Source organism: Gopherus flavomarginatus, chromosome 1, assembly GCF_025201925.1.
Source record: "Gopherus flavomarginatus isolate rGopFla2 chromosome 1, rGopFla2.mat.asm, whole genome shotgun sequence".
In the NCBI taxonomy this organism is placed as follows: Eukaryota; Metazoa; Chordata; order Testudines; family Testudinidae; genus Gopherus; species Gopherus flavomarginatus.
Genome location: NC_066617.1, coordinates 109,420,637 through 109,446,591, shown reverse-complemented (window position 1 = coordinate 109,446,591; position 25,955 = coordinate 109,420,637). Strand labels below are relative to the sequence as shown.

Below are 25,955 nucleotides of genomic sequence, written 5' to 3'. Positions count from 1 at the left end.
TACATAAGTGCACCACTTTCTCTCATTTGCTGATTAATTTGTTGCTACTACAGGCAGTATATTTTAAAATGCCAAATCATTCATCTAATATTAATTTCACTTTGTTTCTTTAACTGCTTTTTGAAGTCAGATCATCTACCAGACACCACAGATGGCCATAGCTCAAAAAGTGCGGGGTAACGTGTCGACAGCGTAATTCCTCAGGAATATGCAGCTGTGACTAATGTGTTCAGTGACTGGCGCCACCACATTCAACACATGCAGCTGCAAGGCATTTTAGGGTGAAAATGAACCCTAGTACAACAAAGCCTCCTCACATTTCAGAGACTGGAATATGATGTGGAATTAAGTGTAGGTTTCTCACCTCAAAAATTAGAGCATTCCTTAAAGCAAGTCCCAAGAGACAGGCCTGTTATGATTATTACTTCTTACTATGTCTTATTGGAAGAACCTGGCATTGTCAGGAAAAAGAAAGATGGCTTTTAGGTCTTTTCCATCTCAAATTGCATGATAGCAAGAGAAGAGTAGAGGGGACTTTGGAGTTCTTTATGAAGATGAGATCCTAGCCAAAACGTTTCAGGATTCTGGAACATCGTACTCCAAAGTTTGGCATCTTCTGTAAGGGGTCATTATGAATGTAAGGGTCATTGCAAAGCAGGTATGGACTTCTAGCCAACTGGGTTGGATCTGGATCCAGGAGTTTAGTTGTAGGGCCATCTCTCATTAAATAGAAAGAGAATGTTTAACTTGAGACCACCTCCAAATTCCTTTTCTCCTAGTGTTAGTATTCTAGACAGCAAAGAAAAAGAAAGGCGCAAAGAAACAGCAAGATCTAGAGTTCCCGCCTGTGGATTTACACAAGGCTTAATCCCTTCTCCAATCCTTTATAACAAGGACTACATGGAGCTGCTGTGAGAAGTTGAGATGCCAGTGTCTAAAAAAATCCATAGTAGGCAGATGGTACCCATCTCTACATTCCCTTTATCACTGCTGCAAATAGGGCTATCTCACAGCTACCTGCATTCCAGAGAAAGCACCTGGATGAAAGATCTGGCTGAATATGAACCAGACAAGATGGAGGCAATGCTGATGGGAAAAGGCAGACAGTTTGGAAAATGAAGCAATTGTGGTTACTAGATCTTACAAGTCCCGCAGCTTGTCAAGTTAGTCCATAGAGTGGGGTCCTCCTAGACTTCTTATGGCTGCAGGATAGGTAGCAATGACTACAATAAATGCTCTTTTCCATCTACAACTGGTCCATCTTAAATAGACCCGCACACTTGTTTCCAGAAGAAATAAGGTTTCTAGATCTCACTGCCTTCAGAACCAAGTGTCAAACCCACTTTGACTTGGCAATCAAAAACAAAGGAAGAGAAAAAATGCCTATTTAACAACTCCGAGCCACTACTGCATCTAGGGAAGAAGGCAGAAAGTTAATCAAAATAAGCCAATGTATCTATTTTCTCTTGGGATCTATTTATTTTCTCAGATACTATGGTGACGGAGACACTAGAAGAACCCAGATATCAAGCCTTTCTGGATATATTCAGAACTCTTCCAGAGTGAATTTTTTGTTTTGCTCTCAGAGCAAAAGTCCTCCCAAAGAGCTATATGAAAAAAGTTTGCATCAGTAAAATCAGCGAAGAGATGAGTTTACAATTTTAAAACAAAAGGCAGGATGGTGAATTTTGCCTCAAGCGTCAATATGTTCACATATTAATGAAAGGCTAATTTTGCAGGTGAGATTTTTGGCTGCTAGAAAGGAAGTCTCCTTCAACTAGCAAGCCTCTGTCTGGGGCACAATATGAGTTTTTTTGTAATGTGGTGCCACTTTCTGTGGCAAATGGGTGCTGGCACAATTGTTGCTATACAAAATACACAAATCTGTGTACCAGTTGATAGAGTACTATTAACACACAAATATAAAGTTAAAGTTGAAGATGCTTTGGGGAGATTAACCACCACCTAGACCAACGAGATGTTGCACACGTGGAGAGCCGGAAAGCTATCCCAAGAAATCCCGCCTCGTGTGTGGTTTTTGTAAAAACAACTGTTCCAGTTCCAAGATATTCTTCCCAGATTTGGTCCAGACATTGCTCCATACTGCACTGCATATTGTGTTAGAAAGAAAAGGATTTTCCCCTCCCAAAGGGAAGCATGAGTGGAGCTCCAGGACTGCAACTGTAATAGCAAATGGAAGTGTCTTGATGCAGCAAGATTTAGGGAATCAAAAGTAGATTTATTAAAAGTCGGCTGTCAATATCTTTATTTTGTGAGACACTGACCTTCACCATATGGGAGAATGAACTAGGGGAGGAAAGCAACAGAAGTAAAAGGAAACCGGAAATTCCAGATGGTGGGAACTATTTTCTAAAGTTCACCTAAAAGGGTTCCATACTAGAGCTTTATTTATATAATCCTTAACATCTGAGGCCAATTACTCTTGTGTAAGGAACAGGATGCCACTTCCATAGGAGAGAAGGGAATGTAGGGCCTCTAACTGAGTGAGTTTCATGTGCTGGTTTTTGATCTCTAGAGGTACTGGCATTTGAATGCACCAGTCACAGAAAGGTATGAGCTGTGAGAGTTGTCAGGAAACAAAAGACTCAGGTAGATTATTTTCTTGGTGGAAGCAGTGTTGTCCACTCAGAACATTTAAAAGTGAGCCAGCCTTCCTCTCCCCCCTCAAAAGAAATTATGAATGGCTTAGTTCTCTTTGGGTTTTTTATATTTGCCTTCTGGTTTAAGGCTCTGGGAAGCACTTGCATTGTGTTTTCAACCTTTTCTCTGAAACCATGAAGGCTAGTTACTTCCTTTTATAATCCTTCCAGCCCCCGAGATTGTTTAAGAGCTGGGGCTTCAAGAAAAAGCACCAAATCTTATGAGAGTGGTCATAAAATTACAAGAATTGGCAACACTGCGAGAAATGATACCAGTTCCCCAAACACCAGTGATCCACAGAATGAGGGAACAAGAAGTCATGACTGTTTAAATTTCTGCCTCAGAGAAGCCATATTTAGATGCTAGATCTGTCCTCCTAAAGCGATCTGTCTAGCTGACTGCCACAAACGAGCAGATATGCAAGATTTTGTGAAAATGGTTTGCCACAATATCTTTAAATACTATGGAGACCGTCTGGTGGTTGGAAAAAAGGCTGGGAGTCAGAGCGGTTTTATTCCCTAAGTCTACCACTAACTCAGTGCTTCCTTGTAAGTCACTTAACTCCTGTTAATCTTCCCATCTGACCATAAGTGAATTTAGATTGGAAATGAAAAGGTTTCTAACCATCAGAGGAGTTTGGTTCTAGAACAACCTTCTAATAGAGGACAAGAAACTTAAGTGGTTTTAAGATGGAGCTTACAAAAGGGGTTAAACAACATGGTTGCCTTTAATTGCCAGAGACTGGACTCTATGACCCAGCCAAAGCTCTATCTCAAAAATGAGGATAGTACACTAGGTTCATAGATGGCTTCAGAGGCTATTACAGACTTCTATATCCTACTTCTGGGGGAATTCTGCATCACTGTACATGCACAAAATGTATGTCCCCCACAAATTTCTTTGCTTCCCTGCAGAAAAATTACTTTCTGATGGAGAAGTAAAGGGAAGCCACAAGAATGGTCATGTGACTCTCCCCAGCAATATGTTTCGGGTGGCCACTGCAGCTGACAGAGAGGTAAATCACTGTGGAGCAGAAGACAACCTGTCTGGTGGATCCTATCCTGTGCCTGGCTCAGCTGGCAGTCTGGGCTGGGGAGGATGGGACTTCCTCTTCCCCTGCATGGCATCTGGGGCCAGGTCAGACCCACCTCCATATTTCTCCCCTGGCTACAGGAAGCTCTGCAAACTCCCCTGCTTCCTGCATCCATCGCTCCTCAGCTGCAGGATCCCTGTATAAGGAGCTGCTCCCCCATCTGCCCAACCCCCATGCATCCTGACCTCCTCAGACTCAGACCATCCCACCAAGCCACACTCAGAACCCCACTAATGAGCCCCACTCCCCCTGCACCAGATCCCTTCTGCACCCGAATCCCCCACTGAGCCATCCACCCCCAGATTGCCCCATACAGAACCCTCTCAGACCACACCTGGATCCCTCTACACTAAGTCCCTCCACACTTTGTTCCTGCCTTGTTGAGCCTGCTTGCCCACATCTGGCATGGAGGGACAGGGCCCTGGGGTGTTTCTGGGGCAGGCCCAGTCATTGCACTGTGTCAGGTTTAGGTGCAGCCTCACTACTGAGTCCATCTCCCAAGAGACTGGCGGGCATAGCTGCACAGTGATCTCCCACCTCTCTGCAGCCAGTGGCCTGTGCTCCCCAATGCCATGCTGGAGCCTCCACATTTATTTGACAAATAAAATTTCCAGAATTTTGCAGAAATTTAAAATATTGCACCAAAAAATTAAAATTCTGTGCACAGAGTGCCCTCAGGACTAATATCCCCCACTCTCACCCCAGCTAAAGGAGCTCTCCTAGCACCAGTGCTGAAGGCCCACTTTTTTCCACTTGACAAGTTATGCTTATTTGATTTGGCCAGGATTCTTCACTTCACAAAGTTGATGTTATTGTGCTTTGTCTTCTTCAATGAAGAGCAATATGCACATCCAAAGAATGTCAAGCATTACATTGCCACCAAAGAACCATTTTTTTAAACAAACAATGGTCTGTAAGTTTGAAGAATTACCTGAGTCAGAGGACTTGGTTCACACAGACAGATACTGTGATAAGCATTAGGGCTACTTTTCTCTTTACCTTGAATGCCATTGGCAGCTCAATAATATAGAGATCAACATAATCCAGCTGCAGAATCTTCAGTGTCTTCTCTAAAGTTGGACGCACCAGCTCCGGGGGGTGACATGTATTCCACAACTAGGGGAAGAGAACAAAACAAAACAAAAAAAACACTCTTGGTTCTAGTGAGATAAAGAGAAATTCATTTACTTGATTTCCCCACCTTTCTCCCCTTTAGACAGCACTACAGACTACATTGGCTTAGCACAGGATGTAAATCAGTGCATTATTGGATTACTTATGTACACAAAGGAGAATCCTTGTTTTTCCCCCTTAGGATGGATCAGCATAGAGAACTGACCTGAACCTTTATCTATAACTCAAACCTGTCCTGACCTGAACTAGTAGATTTTAAACACACCCACATACTTAAAATGTAGACAACAACTTTCTACTTCCTGAATCTGGCTGGATGTTTGGCAAGGGTCCTGTGATCGGAAAGGATTGGCTAAAGGGAGGGAAGGCTTCAGAGAGGTCTCATATGGTTAGAATAGTTCAAATACTTATCTAAGCCACAGCTAGACTCTGAACCTTCTGAACTTTGCTTATTCTCACCGGAGGACTCCCCTTTCCCTCTCTAGCAAAAGGATCTACAAAAAACCCACATTTTTTTGAGCTGTGCACTTGGATTCATGCTCTGAAGTCTGTACATGGACAAAATTGCAGAGATTTGTGGCTTCAAGTAGAGGTCACTAAGTGACTTTGGAAACAAAAATGAACTCTCCAAACTGATCAAGTTTGGTAAAGACTAGGGCTGTCGATTAATCGCAGTTATCTCACACGATTAACTCAAAAAATTAATTGTGATTAATTGCCGTTTTAATCACATATTAAACAGAGTACCACTGAAATGTATTAAATATGTTGGGTGTCTTTCTACATTTTCATATACACCGTACTCTGTATTGTAATTGAAATCAAAGTGTATATTATTTTTATTACAAATATTTGCACTACAAAAATGATAAACGAAACAAAGTACTGTAGTGCAAACTTTGTTGTGAAAGTGAAACTTACAAATGTAGATTATTTTTGTTATAACTGCACTCAAAAACAAAATGTAAAACTTCAGAGTCTACAAATCCACTCAGTCCTACTTGTTCAGCCAATCACTAAGACAAGCAACTGTGTTTACAGTTACAGGAGATAATGCTGCCCGCTTCTTATTTACATCACCTGAAAGTGAGAACAGATGTTCACATGGCACTTTCGTAGTTGGCATTGCAAGGTATTTACGTGCCAGATGTGCTAAAGATTCGTATGTCCCTTCATGCTTTGGCCACCATTCCAGAGGACATGGTTCCATGCGGATGATGACACTTGTAAAAAAAAGCATTAATTAAATTTGTGACTGAACTCCTTGGGGGAGAACGTTATGTCCCCTGCTGTTTTATCTGCATTGTGCCACGTATTTCATGTTCTAGCAGTCTTGGACGATGACCCAGCACATGTTGTTCATTTTAAGAACACTCACTGCAGATTTGACAAAAAGCAAAGAAGGTACCAATATGAGAATTCTAAAGATAGCTACAGCACTTGACCCCAGGTTTAAGAATATGAAGTGCCCTCCAAAATCTGAGAGGGATGAGGTGTGGCGCAAGCTTTCAGAAGTCTTGGAAGAGCAACATTCCAATGCAAAAACTACAGAACCCAAACCACCAAAAAAGAAAACCAACCTTTTGCTGATGGCATCTGACTCGGATAACAAAAGTGAACATGCATCAGTCCTCACTGCTTTGGATTGTTATCAAGCAGAACCCGTGAGCAGCATGGACGCATGTCCCCTGAAACGGTGGTTGAAGTATGAAGGGACATATGAATCTTAGTGCATCTTGCGATGCTAGCTACAACAGTGCCATAGGAACACCTGTTCTCACTTTCAGGTGACATCGTAAACAAGAAGCTGGCAGCATTAACTCCTGCAAATGTAAACAAACTTCTTTGAGCAATTGGCTGAACAAGAAGCAGGACTGAGTGGACTTGCAGGCTCTTAAATTTTACATTGTTTAGTTTTTGAATGCAGGTTTTTTTGAACATAATTCTACATTTGTAAGTTCAACTTTCACAACAAAGAGATTGCACTACAGTACTTGTATTAGGTGAATTGAAAAATACTATTTCTTTTGTTTTTACAGTGCAAATACTTTTAATCAAAAATAAATATAAAGTGAGCACTGTACACTTTGTATTGTGTGTTGTAACTGAAATCAATATATTTGAAAATGTAGAAAACATCCAAAAATATTTAAATAAATGGTATTCTATTATTAACAGTGCGATTAATCCTGCAATTATTTTTAACAGCTTGACAGCCCTAGCGTATACTGATTTTTTTGTTGAAGATTTCCAATGTCTGTGGTCAGTTTTATCACGCTGAGGCTATGTCATGTGATCAAATGATATTATGAAGAAAGGACTAGGTAGGTTTGAGTGGAATCTTTGGCTTTCTGATGTGGCCAAAGCCACTAAGTCTCTGCATGATCTAGAGAAATTTTTTTTGTTTAAGCTCAGAACCTCACTGAAAGATAAATGCTGCATTGATGTTCCGTAGGCGTGAAGCAGATGTGGTTCGAGTGAAAACTGAACTAGGGCCTTGTGTAAATAATTTCATAGGGGGCACAAATCATGAAAATGCCCCTATACTAAGATCTTTTAAATATTACCTTATCTTACTGTGCTGTGCACATGCAGAGGAATTGAATGCTATGTACGTGCATATGAAAAACATCTAGCTGTAAAACAGAATGGATGCGTCTTAGAAAAAAAAGTCGCAGGCACAAATGAAATTGACTAAAGTTTGTTGGTTAAGTTCATTCTGTGCAAACTGTGAAATTCAATACTTTGTCATTTACACGGTCATGAATTTTCTAAAAACCACCCACATGATTTATATAGTCCCTAATTACGTCTGCTTCCTCCATTGAGGGATTATTCCCAGATGTCAACGATTTTAAAAACATCAGTGTTCTTAGATTCCCATGTGTCAGTGGTGACCCAAGATACCCATCATTTGATTAGCTTGAAGACGGACCTTTCTGATGCAGTATTCCAGGCCTTCGTCTTCTCCCATCTGGGAGAACTGAAATTTGCTCTATTTAGGGCTATTCTTGAAGCCTACACCAAAATTTCAGCTGCCACCTGCCAATGTAGCCACCTGTCTTAACAGGGGCAGCTTGAGTTGAGCAGAGTATCTATGCTTTGCGCAGCATATAGCCTTAAATCTGCTTTGGGGGGAAATTCAAGGTGTTTCCTCAATCCAAAACGAGATATGGAATTTTTGAACATAGGCAGCAGGGCATTTTTTTGGTAGAGCGCCTTGATTTTGGAACTTTCTTCTTAATATGTAGCTGGCCATTTTTAGGTTGCAGGATGTTTAATGGAAAACCTGCAGTTGCTATGTGAGTGAGCTCAGGCTAAAGTCATTTTTAGCAGACACAGTTACTTATAGGGTAATGGTAATGTGTTTTATCTTGCAAAAGATCCACATGCCTTTGCAAAGACTTTTAAGGACCATTTGCTGATTGAGTGTTAAGAGCATGCCCATGCCAATATCCGTGCACACACAACACACCAAGAAGGCATCTTTCGCTTGCACATAATAGAATGTGCATTGAACACAAGATAAGAACCTAAAATATCAGGAGGCATTTTATAATTTGCATTATCTAACGTGAGCCATGCTGACCTGTTGAACAATTCAGAGGTCCATGGCTTTAGTCATTGCTTACTTGAGCCAGCTTCCAGGAATTACCATTTAAGATGGCCCTAGATGTAGAAGAGAGCGACTGAGGCACAAAACACTTTCAGTAGGGGGTAGGGAATCCTCTTCATTGTTTTACATGTGAAAACAGTTTACCTTTTAAAAGGATAATGACCAAGGAGAGCCATCCCCTTATTTTTAAATTGGATTTTCAAGATTAAACAAAATGCTAGTTCTAGCTATGTACTTTTTCCAAATGCTCTTCTATCATAGGTATTTGCACAGGGCTCCCTCTATCACTGAGTGCCATGAATACAGCAGTTTTAAAAAGCTGCAGAGGCTTCAAAGAAAGGCGCTGCAGCAGTGTCTGTGAAACCTGTTACCTTATCAGATGCATGGATGAAGTGGGTTCTAGCCCACAAAAGCTTATGTCCAAATAAATTTCTTAGTCTCTAAGGTGCCACAGGGACACTTCATTATTTTTGCCAATACAGACTAACACGGCTGCTACTCTGAAACCTGTTACCTTAGTTTTACTAGTGCCAAAAAATATTCGGTGAGTTTCCTAACTGGTTTTCACAATTCGTAAAAGTTATCATCTGCATCTATGGGTCAACATTCAGCCTATCAGAAAGCTGCCAAGCAGCTGTAGCATTCTAGAACACCATATCCCCTGGAAATATTACTTTGTCACTTTAATAAAAGAAAAATCTCTAGGGTGAAAGATGACCATGAAAGCCTTAGTACATAAGCCAAAGATTGTTGGCAATTGATGGAAAGCCTCTGAAATCTTTGGATGCTTTGTCTGCGATCAACATCTTAACAGCAGGACCCAAGCATGAATGCTGATTTCAGCTGGCAGATGGTGTATGACTTTACAAAGTCATTATTCCGGTACAACTGAGCTTAGTGCTGTTAATCACGGTTGATGGAGTGCTGTGACATTTGTATCATCAAATAGTTTGAAGACTTACCTGAACTCCTTCAGTTGAGAAATTGCATAATAAAGCCAGGTTCTCCTGTGAAATTTCTAGTGCTTGCTGTTTTGGGGGTCAGGTCAGAAAGAAGCATAGCTTTTTCTCATGTTGCAGTAATAAGTGGTGAGCTTACCACTGCGTCTCTAATAATGCAAAGAATTAATGGCTGATCAACCCTAAATGCTAGAGATTTGGTGTTAACTCAGTTTGTGCTTTAGGGAAGAAAAAAAAAAGGATCAGAGTTCAGGAAGGAGAGGGAAGGAAAAATCAGCTGAAATATATATTTAACCCCAAAGGTTCAGGTTAAATCTTTATCTTGTTAAGTAGTGACCAGACAAGAGAATAGAAAGATAGCTGCAGTAGAGGAATTCCCACATATTGCATGTTACTGCAGCCAAGGTTGGAACCAGAATGCCTCTCTCTCAACAAAAGCTACAGTCTAAATGGGATCAGGATCACAACCTCATTTCTGGGAAACACATGTTCCACCCTCCCTAATGAAAAGCTCTGTCCAACTGAATGTTGACTCAAGGATAAATACAAGATGTTTTGCCAATGGTTTGACAAAGTGCATTTAGTAGAAAGGCTGTCTAGGGGTGAGATCAGGTGACGGGGTGTTAGAAGACTTTGCTTCTAGATTTGGGTAGGAAATTTTCAAAATGGCATTTCTTGCTGGAAAAACAAATTTGTTGAAATCAAAATCTTCTTGCAAGAAAGGGTCAGTTTTGCTGAATTCCCATTTTAAAAAATGGAGACATTTCAAAATTGTCAGGTCCTGTTTTCAAACAACTTCTCATTTCAAAAATGTCAAGTCACTTGAAAAATTGAGTGCGCAGTACAAACTACTTTGATTGACCTGATCCAAAGTTTAGATTTTTGATTAGTAAAAAACTTGTGACTGACTTTGCCCCAGTTTGAGGAAGTTTTAAATCTCCCCCACCCCCCGAAGACAGGAAAACAGTTTCCCACCCAGTTGTATCTGTGACAGAAAGCAGCTAGCATGGTATAGCTGAAGCACTGGATTGGAAATCTGTTCACAGCTTTGCCACTGACTTGCTCTCTAACCTTTGAGAACTCACTTAAGCCTTAAAACCATCTGAAGCTGTGGCTTAGACTCCTAGGCCTGGTCTACACTACATGTTTATACCAAATTTAGCAGAGTTAAACCGAATTAACCCTGCACCTGTCCACACAACGAAGCTCTTAATATCTATATAAAGGGCTCTTAATACCGATATCTGTAATCCTCCCCAATGAGGGGCTAGTTTGCAGAGTACTTAGCTCCTAGAATGGAAGGTGCTATGGAAGTAAACAGCTACAATTCTTCAGTACAAAACACTGAATGCATACTTTTTATATGTCTGAAATATTTATTAAACCAGTGTTTTGTGGTGCACATTTAAGATTCACTGTACAGAGAAAGGAAGATGTCATGAGCACTGTGTTAAGTGTGGTGGGGGATTTTATAACATGCACATCTGCCTGTAGGAAACTGACCTGAGCCTGCTAGCTTATTTCACGCATAACTGAACTGGTACCACTTTTGTACCAATGACCTAAAGTTAAAGTTGAATCCCTTTATCAATACTTTGAACTGAAGTTCTCCATTTCATTTCTTTGGATGATTTGAAAAAAAAAAGAAAAAAAAAAGTGTCAGATTTAAGATTTTAAACTTTGACTAGCTCATGACTCATTCTCAGGAGACTTCCCCCTCTTGAAATTAAGCACAAGACTACATCACAAGACAGTTTTCTGCATTGATCACTGAATTTCAGATATAAATCCCACAATGAAAGTTAGCTTTTATATGAAGTGTTTCTCGGAAATCCAGCTGTATGAGACGACTGTCAAAGTTAAGCCTAAAATTATAGGTAGCGTTTTTCTTTTTGGAAGCCTCCATGTAGTTGCCAGATTTTCCTCTCCTCTCCTTTCCCACTCCCTCCCTTCCCTGTAAATTCATTAAGTCTCTTTAAAACAATTCATGCAAGCCGTGGTGTTTGAAAAGGCCTGCAATGGAAAATGTGCATGTGCAATGCAAAGAAAGACTCACTGTACAAGTTCCAAGAGGCAAACGATGGGCAAAACCTCAGGAGGTTGGGTTTGAAAAAGTACTGAAATATTTGGATGATTTAACTTGAAATTAAGGAAATGTACTGCATGTTCAGCCCACCAGAACACCCACAAAAATAAATCACAGGATTAAGAGTAAGTAGTCTGATGTAACTTCTCACTTTGCCACAATAGAAGATTTCTTCTCGTTTTACTTTTCCTTCTGCAATCTTCTCCCAGATGGCCTGTCCCACTTCATGCTCGTTGTAGTACACAAAGGCCCCATCAAAATGGCGGTAACCAGCATCAATGGCAATCTTCACTGATTCGGCACAGGTACCTTTGGGAGTCTAATGGAGACAAGAGAAAGGGAAACATGGAAACAACTTTGTTTGTGCTCATCTGCGCAGCAGTGGGACGGTGCTAAATCTGAAGGAGTGGAGTGGGAAGCACCAGTCAACATTTCACCTCCTAGTCTACAACTCCCACAACTCTGTTCACATGCTAGGCTCCTGGGAAAGGGCGAGGACGGAACTGCTGTGCTCCCTAATAGAAATTAATGTAGATTTATGGAGAGACTTTAAGGTCTCCTTTTCACCACTGAATGTAATAGATTTATGCTAAAGTTCTCCATGTGCACCCCTCTGCCACCCTAATTTTTCCAAGAGTTGGAAAGCGACAGAGACAGAATTTAGTTTTTCCTTTTGCTACTACTTTGCCAACTTTGGACACGTTTTGAAGAGTTAGAGCAGAAAATAGAAGAGGGGTAGAAAGTAGAAAAGCCCTTGGACGTGGTTTATTTTAAAGCACTCCGTGGCAAAAAAAACAAAAATAACAAAATAATAAAAGGAGAAATTGAAAAGTCGTGTTTTTTTTTCCAAAAAGCAAAACTAAACATTTTAGATTGAGGTGACCTCATTGTGAAGTGTCCTGTCAAATCAAAGCTCTCCCATTTGACAGGACCCCATGGGCAAGTTTTTGGTTGAAACATTGCTCTATTGAAACAGATCAGAAATTGCCTGCACAGCAATGCACATCTGTGACACAAATTGCCCGTGACAACTTACTGAGGCAGGGGGAAGAGGAATTCAGACATTACCTTGATCCTCCTCACTTTCACCAGCTCAACACCACTGGAGTTGCTACATTTTACACTAGGGTTGGGGGGCAAGGTGAGAGTAGAATTGGGCCCTGTTGGATTAGCATATCACAAGGAGGCAGGGGCTTCACAGTCTGCCTAAGAACATGTATATTACATTAGATTAATTAAAAAACAAAAGTCCTGACTGCTGCAATCTAGAAATTAAAATGGAGGGAAAGACTGTACGGGATTGAGATCTCCAAATGAAGAACATGCTAAACCTTGGCTGTACTTTGGGCCGCATGTTGCCTGTCAGCAGCCATGCTGACTCACCCTTTAAAAAAAAAAAAGTGTCAGTAAATTTGGGTTTGTTTCAGAGCAACTCGGCTCTTTGCCATGTACCAGCTTGGAGTTCAAGATGCACATCAGCCAAGACAAACAAAAAGTTCACTTAGGGGGAGAGTACAGGATGGAAAGCAGAAATACAACCACAGTCACCACATCTAAGATGGTCACTGCAAATAGCTTGATGCTATGACTCACTCTTGCCAGGGTCTTTGCTTATTGGAGGGTGGCTCAAAGGACTCGCAGCAGGTATGGATATCATATTTCAAGTTCCCAAATAGAGGACACTGCCAGGGAACCCTACTCATAAGTCCTTGTGGTGACATGGTTTAACTTCACCTTTTGGAAGGTACTGATGCCATGTCTGTACATTATCCTATTTATATCCTTATCCAGGGCTCTCGACATGCCAAGACTCACATGAATATCTAGGAAGGTACAAGAAAAAGGTAACTTCGTGATTCAGCAGAAGTATTAAAACTTCAAGTTTTTTTTAAATGCGGAAGTGAGACTTAAATTTACCCTTGTTGGTTAAAAGTCTGAGGGAAACTTGAAAGGCCAAATTTATTTCTTTGGGTAGCCACCCACCCCACGTTGGGGCAAATGGAGTGCAATTTCATTCACTTAGTAAGTACACCAACAAGGAGACAAACACTTGTTCAAATGCTTTCCTTCTTTCTAGAGGGACTTTTAGGCCCTGTCAAGGCCTTTTCCAAGTTGGCAGCATGGGCCATGCCATAGTGTAAAGAAGATCCTATCGACTAAGACATCAAAGCTGAAGAGACCAAGTCACTGTCCTGCCACATTTTGATCTGTTTATGATCGTTTAAAAGTTTTAGGTGCATCAAGCATGGAACAATGGCAAACTCAAACACATACTGTACTTTGTGTGGTACCTAAACCTGCAGGGCCAAGCTTTAAGGAAACCATAAAGTGAAGACTGCATATCTGTAATTGTTGTCCTTTGAAGGCATCTTATCTACTTAAGAGTTAAAATTTCCATTTGTTGCTCAAGCATCTCAGTCCTATCAGCTTGGTATGTTTTCTGGGGAAGTATTTAAGTTTCCATCTCTTTTTTAGAGTTTGATTTTTCAGGCTCCCCAACACTGTTAGACAATATTTGTCTAATATTGCTAACATAACAGGCATCTTTGCACTCTTTGGCCGGATGGTGGCCTTCAGCTCTATCAAGTACACACCAGGTTGGCGTCAGTGCCTGGGACAAGTTTCAGCACATCCAGAGGCCTTGACACCTCAGGGGCCAACTTCGGAATGCCGCTCCTGGTGCCCTAGTGAATTGGAGTGATGATTAAGTTTCAGGAAATTCAATGTATTCCTGCATCAAACCATTAGTATTTCTTCAGATTGAATCTGGCACTGTAGGTTTCAGGAAGCACTGGGAACAGCTATGGAATTTTTGGATGGAGTCAGAGATGCATCTTTGCTTGGATGACAATCTCCATTTTGATTGCTACCCCTGGAGACCGAGTCTCTAGGAGACAGGTGAGGCCAGGAAACAATGTTCCAGCCAGCATGGTGTCCTAGCTGGAATAGCTGTCAGTGCTAGATGCTTCAGTTGAAGGTGCAAGTAGTCCTAACATGGAGAGTTTCCTAGAGTGATAAGGTGGATTAGGTAAATTTTTATGGGACCAGTTTCTGTTGGTGAGCGAGACAATTATTTGAGCCCCACACAGAGCTCTTCTTCAGGCTTGGGAAAGGTACTTCCAATGTCACAGCTAAATACAAGGTGGAACAGATAGCATATATTCTAAGGGGCCATTCAATGTGAAGTGGCCTGTTAACACTCTTGTAGCCAGAGGACAAAAAGGGGAGGGATAGTGGGTTACACATTATCATCATCTATAAACCAGTGTCCTTATTAAAACCGTGATTAGTGGCTAGCAAAGTTATGAATTTAAGCTCCCAGGCTCATCTTTTGAAAATGTTGTGCAGGTTTCCTTTGAGGATGAGAACTGAGGGGACAGATATAGCATAATTGCTTTATGAAAAGTATTCACCCAAAGGTGATAAGGTTTTTGTCTTTTATCATTTTCCCGTGTGAGTTTGAGAGCGTAGTGATTGTCTGTCTGGTTTCAAGCACATAGTTGTTGTTGAGACATTTATGCATTGGATGAGGTAAACCACATGTTGTGATAGACACATGTAGGACCACTAGATCTTGAAATGTGTATTGTGAGGGTCTAAGACAGGAGCTGGGCTGGAACAAGTTAGGAGCAGGAGCTATACAGTGATGGGTAAATGCTTTGAACCATCACTGAACTCCTGCTGTTGCTGATCTTAAGAGCTGGTCCATTGACTTCCCACTAATCAGGCAGCATACTACAGGCCAGCTGTGCTTGTTAGGTTGTCCATAGACAGGCTTTGCTGCCAACCATGCTTCCAGACAGGTTGTCTTAGCCCCAAAGAGGTGAATTACTAACCCCACTATGTTTTTTATTCTAGTACAGCTGTGGAGGTGTATAGCTTATCCATGTGACTAATCCTTTTTTGGATCCTGCAATATCAAGCTTTATGGCTTTGGCACATTGTGTCCATGAGTTCCACAGGACACTTGTGGCAAGTAGTATTTATAATTTTTAATTATGTTGCCTTTCAGTTTTGTTTGGTGACGCCTCCCCCCTTTTGTGAGCTTATGTTGACTTTTTATAAGCATAACTGATAACGTCTACTTTATACTAGAGCTGGGCAAAGTATCACAAGGAAAGTTACTTTCAGAAAAAGTGTGGTTTTGCCAAGTTTCAGATTTTCCCCACACAGGAAAGTGTCACGTGAAGGGTTTTTTTGACTGGTAGAAATGAAGAAAAATCCAGTTTATGCTTGAAACAAAAAACAATCAGACATTTTAATTTTGTTCTAGATCAGAAAATAGTTGAGATTTTCCCCTAATGAAATTTTCTTTTTCAAACAGCTCCACTCAATAACATGTCTTGTTTTAGACATATCTACCATGTCTTGTCTCTAAAGAAAGCATTCCTAATCTTTTCAATATCTCCTGTCATGGAAGTAATGTCCCTAGAAGAACAGTTAAGATGTAGTGTAGCAATAGCCTAAATCAACATAAATTATGTCGCCCAGAAGTGTGAATTAGCAAATTCTTCCCTCCCCCAGCAACATCACTTATATCGACTTAAGCACTGGTGTGGACAGTGCTATGCTGGCAGGAGAGCTTCTCCCACTGACATAGCTATTGCCTCTCACAGGGGGCTGGAGTAATTAAGCCAACAGGAGAGCTCTCTCTCGTCAGTTTAGAGTGGCTGCACAGAGCTTACAGCAAGATCACTGTAAGATCACTAGTATAGTCATAGCCTTAGTCTCTGAATTACTATAGTTGTGGAGATACAGCAATCAGAATCCATAGCTGACAGTGGCAGCTGATGAAAGCTGTATAATATCACTCTTTGCCTCCTGAAACAGAGGTTTGCCTTTTTTGATCCCTACTATACAAAGAGTAGGCAACTCAATGAAAGGATCTCCTTCCCTATCAGAAGCTAATTTAGAACTCATTATGAGTAGTTCAGGTTATGCCTCCCAGTGTAGGTAACAGATGAATTGCCAAGTAATCATGCTACCCATTAACCTAGTTTAGTTTTGGTCCTTCTATCCTCCATGCATCCCATTTTCCATATCAGTAGTAGGCCCCATATTTAACGTAGCACAAGTCTTTATGACATGGCAAAAAGCTGATAACTCACCACATCCAATCTGGGTTTAGCTAATTGATCAATACTCCACCTCTTACCCCCTGATTATTGAGTTCGCTGAGGGATTTTCTCACCTAATTACCTGATTCACCCAAGCACTTACATCTGTACAATATTTGCTGCTTTCCATTCCTCCAACAGGACAGATTTTAAGAAGTTTGCACATTGCTAGCACCTCAGTCACTTCATTCTGGAGTTTCTTCAGAACTCTTGGGTGTGTATCCTCCAGTCCCAGTGACTTGTCTAAAACAGCTCTTCCCTGGCCCAGAGAATGTTCAGTCTTAAAAGTTTGCTTAATACTAGGCTTTCAGAACCAGACAGAAGGATATATTGTTGCACAGATGAAATTCACTAGCCTTTTTCTAGCCTAAGTATTTGCTGAGCCGCATTTGAGAAGCTGTTTGAATAATATATAGTGCATAAAAGGCAAACACCACTGGTACTCATCCAATGTATTCAAATAGCCCTTCTTACTATAGTTCTCACTTGTTACCACTTCTGCTTCTTGCTTTTATTTTCCTTTCTTTCCTGTCAGACAGTCTGTTTTCCCTGTCATGTTAGCATCCCTTCCTTCTCTCTATTGTGTTCTCTCTCAGTGATGTCCTTACACAGAATACTTCTAATGTATCCCATATCTCTCCCCTTCTCAATGCTAGCTTGGACATTTTAACCACTCAGTAACCAGAGGGCTAATCCTACTAACCAGAGACAAACTGAAGATGGAGATCTGAGGGAGAGTACTACTCAGGGAAAGTTCTGGATTCTTCGCAGAGCCCTGTCCCTTGACACCAAATGTATCAGTCTTTCATAACGGCCTCCAGCTATTGGTTATCTACAATCTGTGGTGCCACTGCAGCCCCCTACGGCTGCAGGAATGGGGAGAATTCTCACCCTGTTCCATTCTTTCTCACTGAAGAGCTTCCTAGCTGGTGATATGAAGGTAATTCTGCAATCCACCTCTTCAGCTTTCCAGCTGATGGAGGGGGTGGGGAAGGTTCTGTTACTCTAACCCCTAAGCTAGTGAAATATTTTTTTGCTGACTGTGCCAGATTGCTTTTTTGCAGGAGCACATGCACAGGGGAAAAAGTTAGGCTATTATAGGCAGTGCTATTGTGCTATTCCTTTACAGGGTTATTTTACTTTGTGATTACTAGGTTAATAAATATGGACTAATGGCAGAAAACCAATAAGAATTAGTACATGTCTTCCATGTCTCTCACTTCAATACAATTATGTAGGTGTGTCAGTCTTCCTGTCTGTTCCCAGACTGGCAGAGACTGGGAGCTGCAGAGGCAACACCTGAAGGGAAGGAGCAGTGTGCAATGGTCTTGAGCAATTGATCTGGCCAGTGGTATCCAGCCCACCTCAAACTAGAGGACGGATTGCCATGAAGAGAGGACTGGGGTACTGGGAAGAATAGGGCCATCCTCCAGAAGCACTCCATTTTAACTACAGCATGCTGAAGAGGCAAGCTGTGGATAAGTTATGATTGGAACTGGTATATTTAAAGATTTCAAGTTGCTGTTTAGGAATCTTAGGGACACTGAGTGTTGGGATGTACCTTGCAAAAGCCCAGAAGTTGCAAACAGATTTTCATATTAAAGTTTCTGGAAGCCTTATTATCTAACAGAGCCTACTTCCCTTTGCCTGTTTTTTGAATTAAGTAGCAAGAGAACAAGTGTCCAAAATTGGAAATTTACTGTAGAAAAACACTTGGTTTAAGTAATTGAGATGTTACAGGAAAAGCCAGATATACTTTGTGGACTAAGGATGCAAACAGCACAAGGGAACATTCTTAGAATTGCTTACTCTTACAGACGAGAAACTGGACTGTGCCTCTTTCTTGGAAAATACCAATCACCAGAACATAACCAGCTTCTATACAGAAAAATCTGGCAGCTATCCCCAGGAAACATTAGCAACTATCAACGAGGAAGCAAAATCCAGATAAATTATCCCTGCAAAAAGCTGACAGAGCTCAGAAATGATGGCTGAAGAGCACTGCTGGCAGCCCATGTACTGTACACTATTCATTCTGATGGGGAAGCCATCTGGGGAATTGCCACACACTGGACCAGACTGCTATTCCATCTAGTCTGGTATCCTGCTTCTGGCAGAGGTTGGTACCAGATGCTTCTGAAGAAAGTAGGGGAAAATCCATAATGCATCTTACCTCTTGTGCCATGATATGATTAGGAGAAAATGGGGTGGATTTCTTCTCTACTGCAACAGGCCATCAATTTATACTCTGAAGCGCCAGGTTGGATTTCTCCTTGCAATAGCAACTTAGCATGTATAATTAGATTTAGCATTTCTAAAATTCCTGTTAGGTTGTTCTAGGATTTAGCCAAAGCTGTGCTAAGGACTATTGTAGCTGGCATAGTCTGCCCCAGTTATTTTACCAGAGCAAATAAAAGATTGCAGAATCTGCAATTTGTAGTCTCTGCAACTTGCCATAGAACACAAACTCTTTGAAGCATTGTGAATATATCCTCTATGAGCCAATAGGCTGCTGTCCTGTTAACCCAGCCTTGCAGAAAAGTGTGCTGCACTTTGGCAGCTTCCAGAAGCATCTGGAAGTGGGATAGCTCATCTGAGGTTTTCATTATGCTGGATGTGAGGTATTGTGGCAAAAAGACAGTTGTCCTATTCTGAAGGGAAAAGGACTGAAGTTGACTAGTGACCCCTGCAGAGTTTCCCTTCTCCTCCCTACAAAAGGGCCTCTTGACTTCAAGGGCCCAACCTTGATTGTTTCCAAGGAGACCTCAAAATTGTTAGGAATCTCCAGTACACTAACCTTTTTAATACCCAACAGTTACCTTGTTCTTTACCTCATGTCAGTAATTATCAAGGTTGAGCCACAGATGAATTAAGACTAACATGGCCAAAGTCACCTGTAAACACTGGCCCTTGCACTCAGGTCACATCTCTAAAGTGACTAGGAGGACCAATTAAAGTAGTAAAGCATTAACAAGAAAACCTTTTCTTCCTATTCTTAGGCTATGTCTACACTGGCAATTGAATGACAAAAAGGTTTGTCTTTCAGAGGTGTTAAAAAACACAAACCTGAAAGATAAAGTTTTGGTGACAACAAGTGCCAGTGAGAACAGCGCTCTCCAGCCAACAATGCAAACGCTGCTCATTGGGGGTGGAAGTTTTTTGTCAGCAGGTGAGCCGACAAACAGCGGCTACACTGTGTGACTTTTAGTAGCATGGTTGTAGCGACAAAGCCATGTTGCTAAAAGCTGTGTAGTGTAGACATAGCCTTTAGTTACTCCATCTCTGCAAGAGGCAGTAGCTATGTCAGTGGGAGAAGCTCTTCTGCCAACAGAGTGATGTTTATACTGGTGCTTAGGTTGGTATAACTGCAGTGGTTTTCAAACTTTTTTTCTGGCAACCCAATTGAAGAAAATTGTTCATGACAGTGACCCAATGGAGCTGGGGATGAGGGGGTTTGGGGTATGGAAAAGGCTCAGGGCTGGGGAAGAGGGTTGGGGTGCAGGGATGAGGGCTGTTGGGTGGGAATGAGGGGTTCAGCGTATGGGAGGGGGGTCTGAGCTGGGGTAGGGGGTTGGGATGCAGGAGGGGGTCAAGACTCTGGGCTGGGGGTGCAGGTTCTGGTCTAGGGCCAGGGATGAGGGATTTGGGGTGCAGGGGGGGTTCAGGGCTGGAGCAGGGGATTGGAGTGCAGGCTTACCTTGGGTGACTCCCAGTCAGCAGTGCAGTAGGGGTGCAGAGGCAGGCTTCCTGCCTGTCCTGGCACCACAGACCACTCTGCGCCCCAGAAGCAGCCAGCAGCAGGTCCGGCTCCTAGGCGGAGGCACGCAAGTGGCTCTGCAGAGCTCTTGCCTACAGGCACTGCCCCCCCCAGCTCCTATTGGCTGGGAACCGGCCAATGGGAGTGTGGAGCCAGTGCTCGGAGCAGGGGCAGCAAGCAGAGCCCCGTACTGCCCCCCCACACACACACATACCTGGGAGCTCCACGTGCTGCTTCCAGGGTGCAGCGCGACGTCAGAACAGGTAAGGGCGTGCCTGCCTTAGCCAGGCAGCACTGCCAATGGGACTTTTAATGGCCTGGTCAGTGGTACTGACCAGAGCCACCATGACGCATTCTGTAACCCAGTACTGGGTCACGCCCCACAGTTTGAAAATCACTGAACTACAGCACTCAGTTGTGGTTTATTTCCACCCCTGTGTGATGTTGTTAAACTGAAGTAATTCTGTAGTGTAGATGAAGGCATAGAGGACTATACTCCAGTGAAAAAGAATTCTTTCACCGCACGTGTGGCTGCTGATATTGAATCAATACTGAATTTTCAGACCATGGGTTATGGAGGATAAGGCACAAAGCCATTGCTGGAGGGATAAAAATAATTATTTTTGTACTCCTGGTCTGTATCCAGTTGATGAGAAAATCCCCCTTTACTTAGAAAAGGGTTTCAATAAGACTATCAGATTACTTAACTGTCCAGCTCTGTTCCTGGTAAAATGTGCGTAGTACATGTTGTAGTTGTAGCTATGTTGGTCCCAGAAGATTAGTGAAAAGATGGGTGAGGTAGTAGTTTTTATTGGACCAACTTCTGTTGAGAGACAGCTTTCGAGCTACACAGAGCTCTTCCTCAGGTCCTGAAGGCAGGATAGCTAGACCTTTCAGGCAAATCAGCTTGTCTGTAGTGCAAGTTAGTCAGGATATCACCTGCCAACTGATAAATGCCAGACTCTCCCAGCAAGTGAGCTGCCCATCTCCAAACTGCTAAACCTTTAACCACTACCCACTCAGGTGTCCTGCCCTCTACCCTACTCCCTGACATATTTACTCCAGCCCCTGTGAGCAGTGATAGTGGGAGAGAGCTCTCTCATCAGCTTCGAGCCTCTGCACTAGCAGCGCTGCAGCTGCATTGGTGCTGCGGTAAGCTCTGTAGTGTAGCCAGTCACCAATGCAAAACACTCCTGCAATTCTCCCTAGCGTGTTCATTAACATCCACCCAGGAGCAGCAGAAGCTCCCTACAAGTGTGTGTGTGTATCGGGGCACCAGTGCCCAAACCGTGGTCTCTGACCCCACGGTGCCCCTTCCCCCTTTGCTTACCTTTATGGCGAATAATAGGATGTTAAAAAAACAAAGTGTTGTGGCCATGGCCCCTAGCCCCTCATTTGCACCACCCCCTTCTCCACTGCCTAGTTTCTCCACCTCTCCCTGGAGAAGTGACCTGACCCTTCTCAAATGCCTAGCCCGTCATGAGTCCAACCGCCCCTTGCCACCCACACCCGACTCCTATCCAGTTTACAGAGTGTGAGGCACCTGGAGGATGTTCTAAGGCTGATGTCCTAGCCCTGAACTTTAGGTGCCCAGAGCAACTGGTGCCAAGCATAGTGTGAAGTGGCTGAAGTAAGGTGTTATATTTGGCAGATTGTTGCATAAACTGGGAGACTAGGGGGCGTAATTCTGCTTTCCTACAACGTGTTTCACTTGCCAAAAATAATCCAGCTTTAACTTTCTATTAGCCACCCATCAATTACCTTCTGAATATTCATCTGATGGAATTGTAAAGCTGCTGGAGGACTTTGGGCCTCACTGCCCCCATTTCTAGGGCTAGTATCTGGGTGTGAGAACCCTGCACTGCTGTGTCCATTCTTCTGCAACAGCAGTAAGTGTCTTAACTCAGACAATCTGAAGCCTTCAGTGAAGATCACTCTTGTACTGCCTGCAACAATGCTATGTTCATTCATAAGGGATTTTCTCTTTGATCATACTTACCTTGGTGTATTAATTTGTTGGTGTATGCTAACGTACAAAAGATCATTGTTGGCCAAGTAATCACCTTCACAGCAGGTGTGTTTTGGCTCACACTTAGTTGTTCATTTTGACTCCAATACTTTACTACAGGGCACAAGGTTCTGCCCACAATTTTTATCTCGCTTCACACAGGACAATGACACATAGAGCACATTAAAAAAAAAATCTGTAGTTTGAGAGGGAGGCAGCCAATTTGTTCATATTGCACTGCCCAGCGTGGAAACAGAAGAGATATCACATATGCTTCCATGGCAGTGATGCAGCAAAGGTGGGAAAGGGTCTATGGGCTGTATACCCAGGACATCACATCAAGGAACACAGACTATTTTGGAACTTTTAAAGCTTTAGGGAGCCACAGGAATCACTATGTAGGAATCAGTCTTAGTCATAGGAATACGTCTTTGAAAGTGTCCAAGCCAGCTGTAAGATGGTCTACAAGAAAACTGAGTTTGTCTTTTTGCTCAGCACAGCAGGTCTGCTGACCAGCTCACAGCCTCTGAAATTGCTGGCACTCGAAGGCTACTCAGTTTAGGAAAGGCAGATGGTCTCCCAGTGACTGTGCAGCAAGCATAGGTTGCTCTCCAGCATCTGTCCCTCAACAGATTCAGCTGGAATCAGAGTTTCTGGTCACTCAAGACTAAGCTAAAGCCAGTTTGCAGCTGCTAAGATGACTAGCAATAAATTTAAAACTTTCCTGATTAGCAGCTTATGCAACCTTAATGAAGTCAGAGTTGTATGTGGCAGAATTTGTCAACAATACATATGTAGGAGGACCAAGCACTGTTTGCCAAGTACACACCTATCTCAAAGCTAAGAGGTGAAAACATTATCTAAATATCTAAAGATAAATATATATCTTATAACAATACAGCACTGAACTACAGTAAGACAAATGCCAGCTCAACCAGCGTGCCCTATCAAGTTTCAATTAAATATGCCTGTATCATGGTGTGTAGCTAGTTGTCAACCCAGATAACAAGTGAACCTCTGTAAAGTATTGAGGATGTAAAATGCTGTATCAATACTAGTGATTATTCAGTATTCCTAAAGAGAACAGATTACTTGAGGTAGGAGTTAGCCACTGCTTTAGTTAGCATTTCAATCACTGGTTGCCTACTGTAAAATACTGAGTTATGAATATTTGGAAGTTAGCAACAAAGAGTCCAAACTTTGCTATAATATTGTTAGTCCTTCCTGTTGTCAGGAGGTGAAAGCACCATTGGTAACTGGAGGTTTTAAAGTCTGCACAGTAAATTGAATGAGAGGACCACAGAAGATGTTTGTAGATTGGGCACACTTTGCCTGAACTGCTAACAATCTTAAATTTAAAGAACCCTCCAGGATGGCTGCAGAAAGGCATTGTAAGGCACGTGCGTACGTCAGTAGTGCCTCTGAAAGGAAAGTATCAACTTAACAGTCCTCCTGGATCTTTGTGCTCAGAACGAAGTCTGGCAGCCTGCTCTGCGCAGTAAGCGTGTTTATAAAAAGGAAAGGTAGCGGATACTTACTTTTCTGGGATCAGCATAGGTGCCAAGGCCAATCACGGGAATGCTGTTCCCATCGCTCAGAAGTATGCGGTGGTTTGCAGCCGTTAGATTCATGATGCAGATGATAAAACACTTGACTGCAACTTTCTAACAGACTGAATGAAAGCAGCAAGAAGAGCCCACTTTGTGTGTGTCGCGTGCTCCAGGCTATGGCACTAGAGGGCGAGAGAGAGAGAACGCGAAAACTTCTGTTTCTTAATCTGCTCTGTTCCAGCAACACGCGTGCGATCGGCTAAGACATGACTGACAGGCCAACTCAGGGTTACCCTTCCATTCTTCCGAAAGCAAATTTACAGGAGGGTGAAATATTAACTGCCGGCTCTCGTTAGGCAGCGGGGAGCAATTAAGCGCATTAGAGATTTGAGAGATGGTCCCAGTTAATCTTCATCAGAAGCAGGCGACTTTTCTTTTGTAGGTGGCTTTAAGTACCTGCTAAAAGCAAGGGTGTGCTCGGCGTTAAGGAGCAGAGAGAGGAGATTGAAAGGAGGAGGTGGTATGGAGGGGGTCTGTGTGGCTATGCTTGCAACGGTCTGCCATTGCAAAACAAGATGTGTCTGCTGACTCCTCAAATCATTTCAGGGCTCGTCCCAGGAGGAGATAAGGGTTTGGGGAACAAGACATTGGTCCTGTCAAACCAGGAGAAACCCATCAGCCTTTATCTCAGACTTCACCACCCCAGCGGCTTGTGTGTCCCAAACCATTTAGAGCAGGAGCTGTTCTCCTGAATTTGCCTTCAGTCTCTTTTGCTCTCCCTCCCTCTTTCTATTGCCGCTCTAAGCAGATGGGTTCAGATTATGCTAGTCCTTTCACTTTCAGGACTGTGGCCCATTATTTTATTAATGGAAGACTTGTTTAAAAGCCCTTGTTTACATCAGTCCATTCCTTTCCTTTCAAGAGAGGAAATCCAGTACCCATCCCCCCTTGTCATTGTTTGCCTCTAGATCAGACTTGGCTAATTTATTCCCCTGGCCAAAGTCATAGGTCGTCTTTTTTGGGGGGGAGGGGGAGGGGGAGGGGAAGAGGGAGCTTTTCAGTCTTTACATTATTCTTCCAGTAATGAAAGGGCAACTCCCACCCATGTGAAAGACTCACAAGAGCAACATTCAGGTTAGCATTTCAATCAATAGCACCAGCTGTTCATTGTTTTATATAGCAGTAGTAGAGATTATCCCTTTGATTATTAATACCCCAGTTACTAGCATGAAGCCTCAGTCATTCCCATCACTTCTGTCTGTGCTAAACCTGTATTGGTAAACAGACACATTGAATTTCCTTTTGAATCTTACTTGCTATTAATGCTGTTCAGAAACTCCACATTTAGGGTTTACTTCTTCAGCTGCTGCATGTATGCACTCTTGAAGGCAATTGGAATTACATATGCATCAAAACCCTCAGGTGATCCCTTGATCATTTTAGTTTCCATTTCAAATGCATTCAGCATGTGCCTTTTTCTGTACCTAATCTTCACACAAGCTTTTTGTCCTCCCTGATTCAGGCATTAAAAAAAAAAACAACCCAACAACTTTCTCCTGATTACACTCATTTAAGCACCTTTTCACAGTTCTGTCCATGCATCAAGCAAAAAAGTGTTAGACTCATTTAGTTGCAATCCACCAATCTATAGATTAAATACAAAAGGAGCGAGTGCTGGGACCAGGATGGAAATAAGGTTCAGTCTTTCTTCTCAGCACAGAAGAGTATTACACCCTTCTCACCAGACATTATAGCACAGATTTATTTATTTATTTGTTTAAGTAGGCCTTTAAATCTATGATTAGCTGCCTAAAGAGCCTGATTTTTCAAAGGGAGACAGAGCATCCAACCTCTTCCATTGACTTCAATAAGAGCTGCTGGATACTTTAGGGAAGAGGGAGAGGAGAAGAGAAACAGGCCAATTTATTTAGGTGGCTAAACACAGATTTGAGAGCTTAACTTTAGGCACTCTAG

At 42.4% G+C, this 25,955-nt stretch overlaps 1 protein-coding gene across 2 annotated transcripts in view; it reads right to left on the bottom strand.

Moving 5' to 3' along the window:
- AKR1D1 (aldo-keto reductase family 1 member D1) overlaps nt 1–24,062 on the bottom strand; it is a 38,321-nt gene extending 14,259 nt beyond the window's left edge. The window contains exons 1-3 of one of the 2 annotated variants that reach the window (XM_050946089.1): nt 23,970–24,062; nt 11,701–11,868; nt 4,754–4,870 (exon numbers count right to left, since the gene is read on the bottom strand). In XM_050946089.1, the coding sequence (XP_050802046.1) occupies nt 4,754–4,870; nt 11,701–11,868; nt 23,970–24,062 (378 nt within the window). Of the gene's footprint in view, nt 1–4,753; nt 4,871–11,700; nt 11,869–18,839; nt 18,914–23,969 lie in introns of those variants that run through there. The other variant, XM_050946098.1, reaches the window with a different exon arrangement.
- Between the last annotated feature and the right edge of the window lie 1,893 nt (nt 24,063–25,955).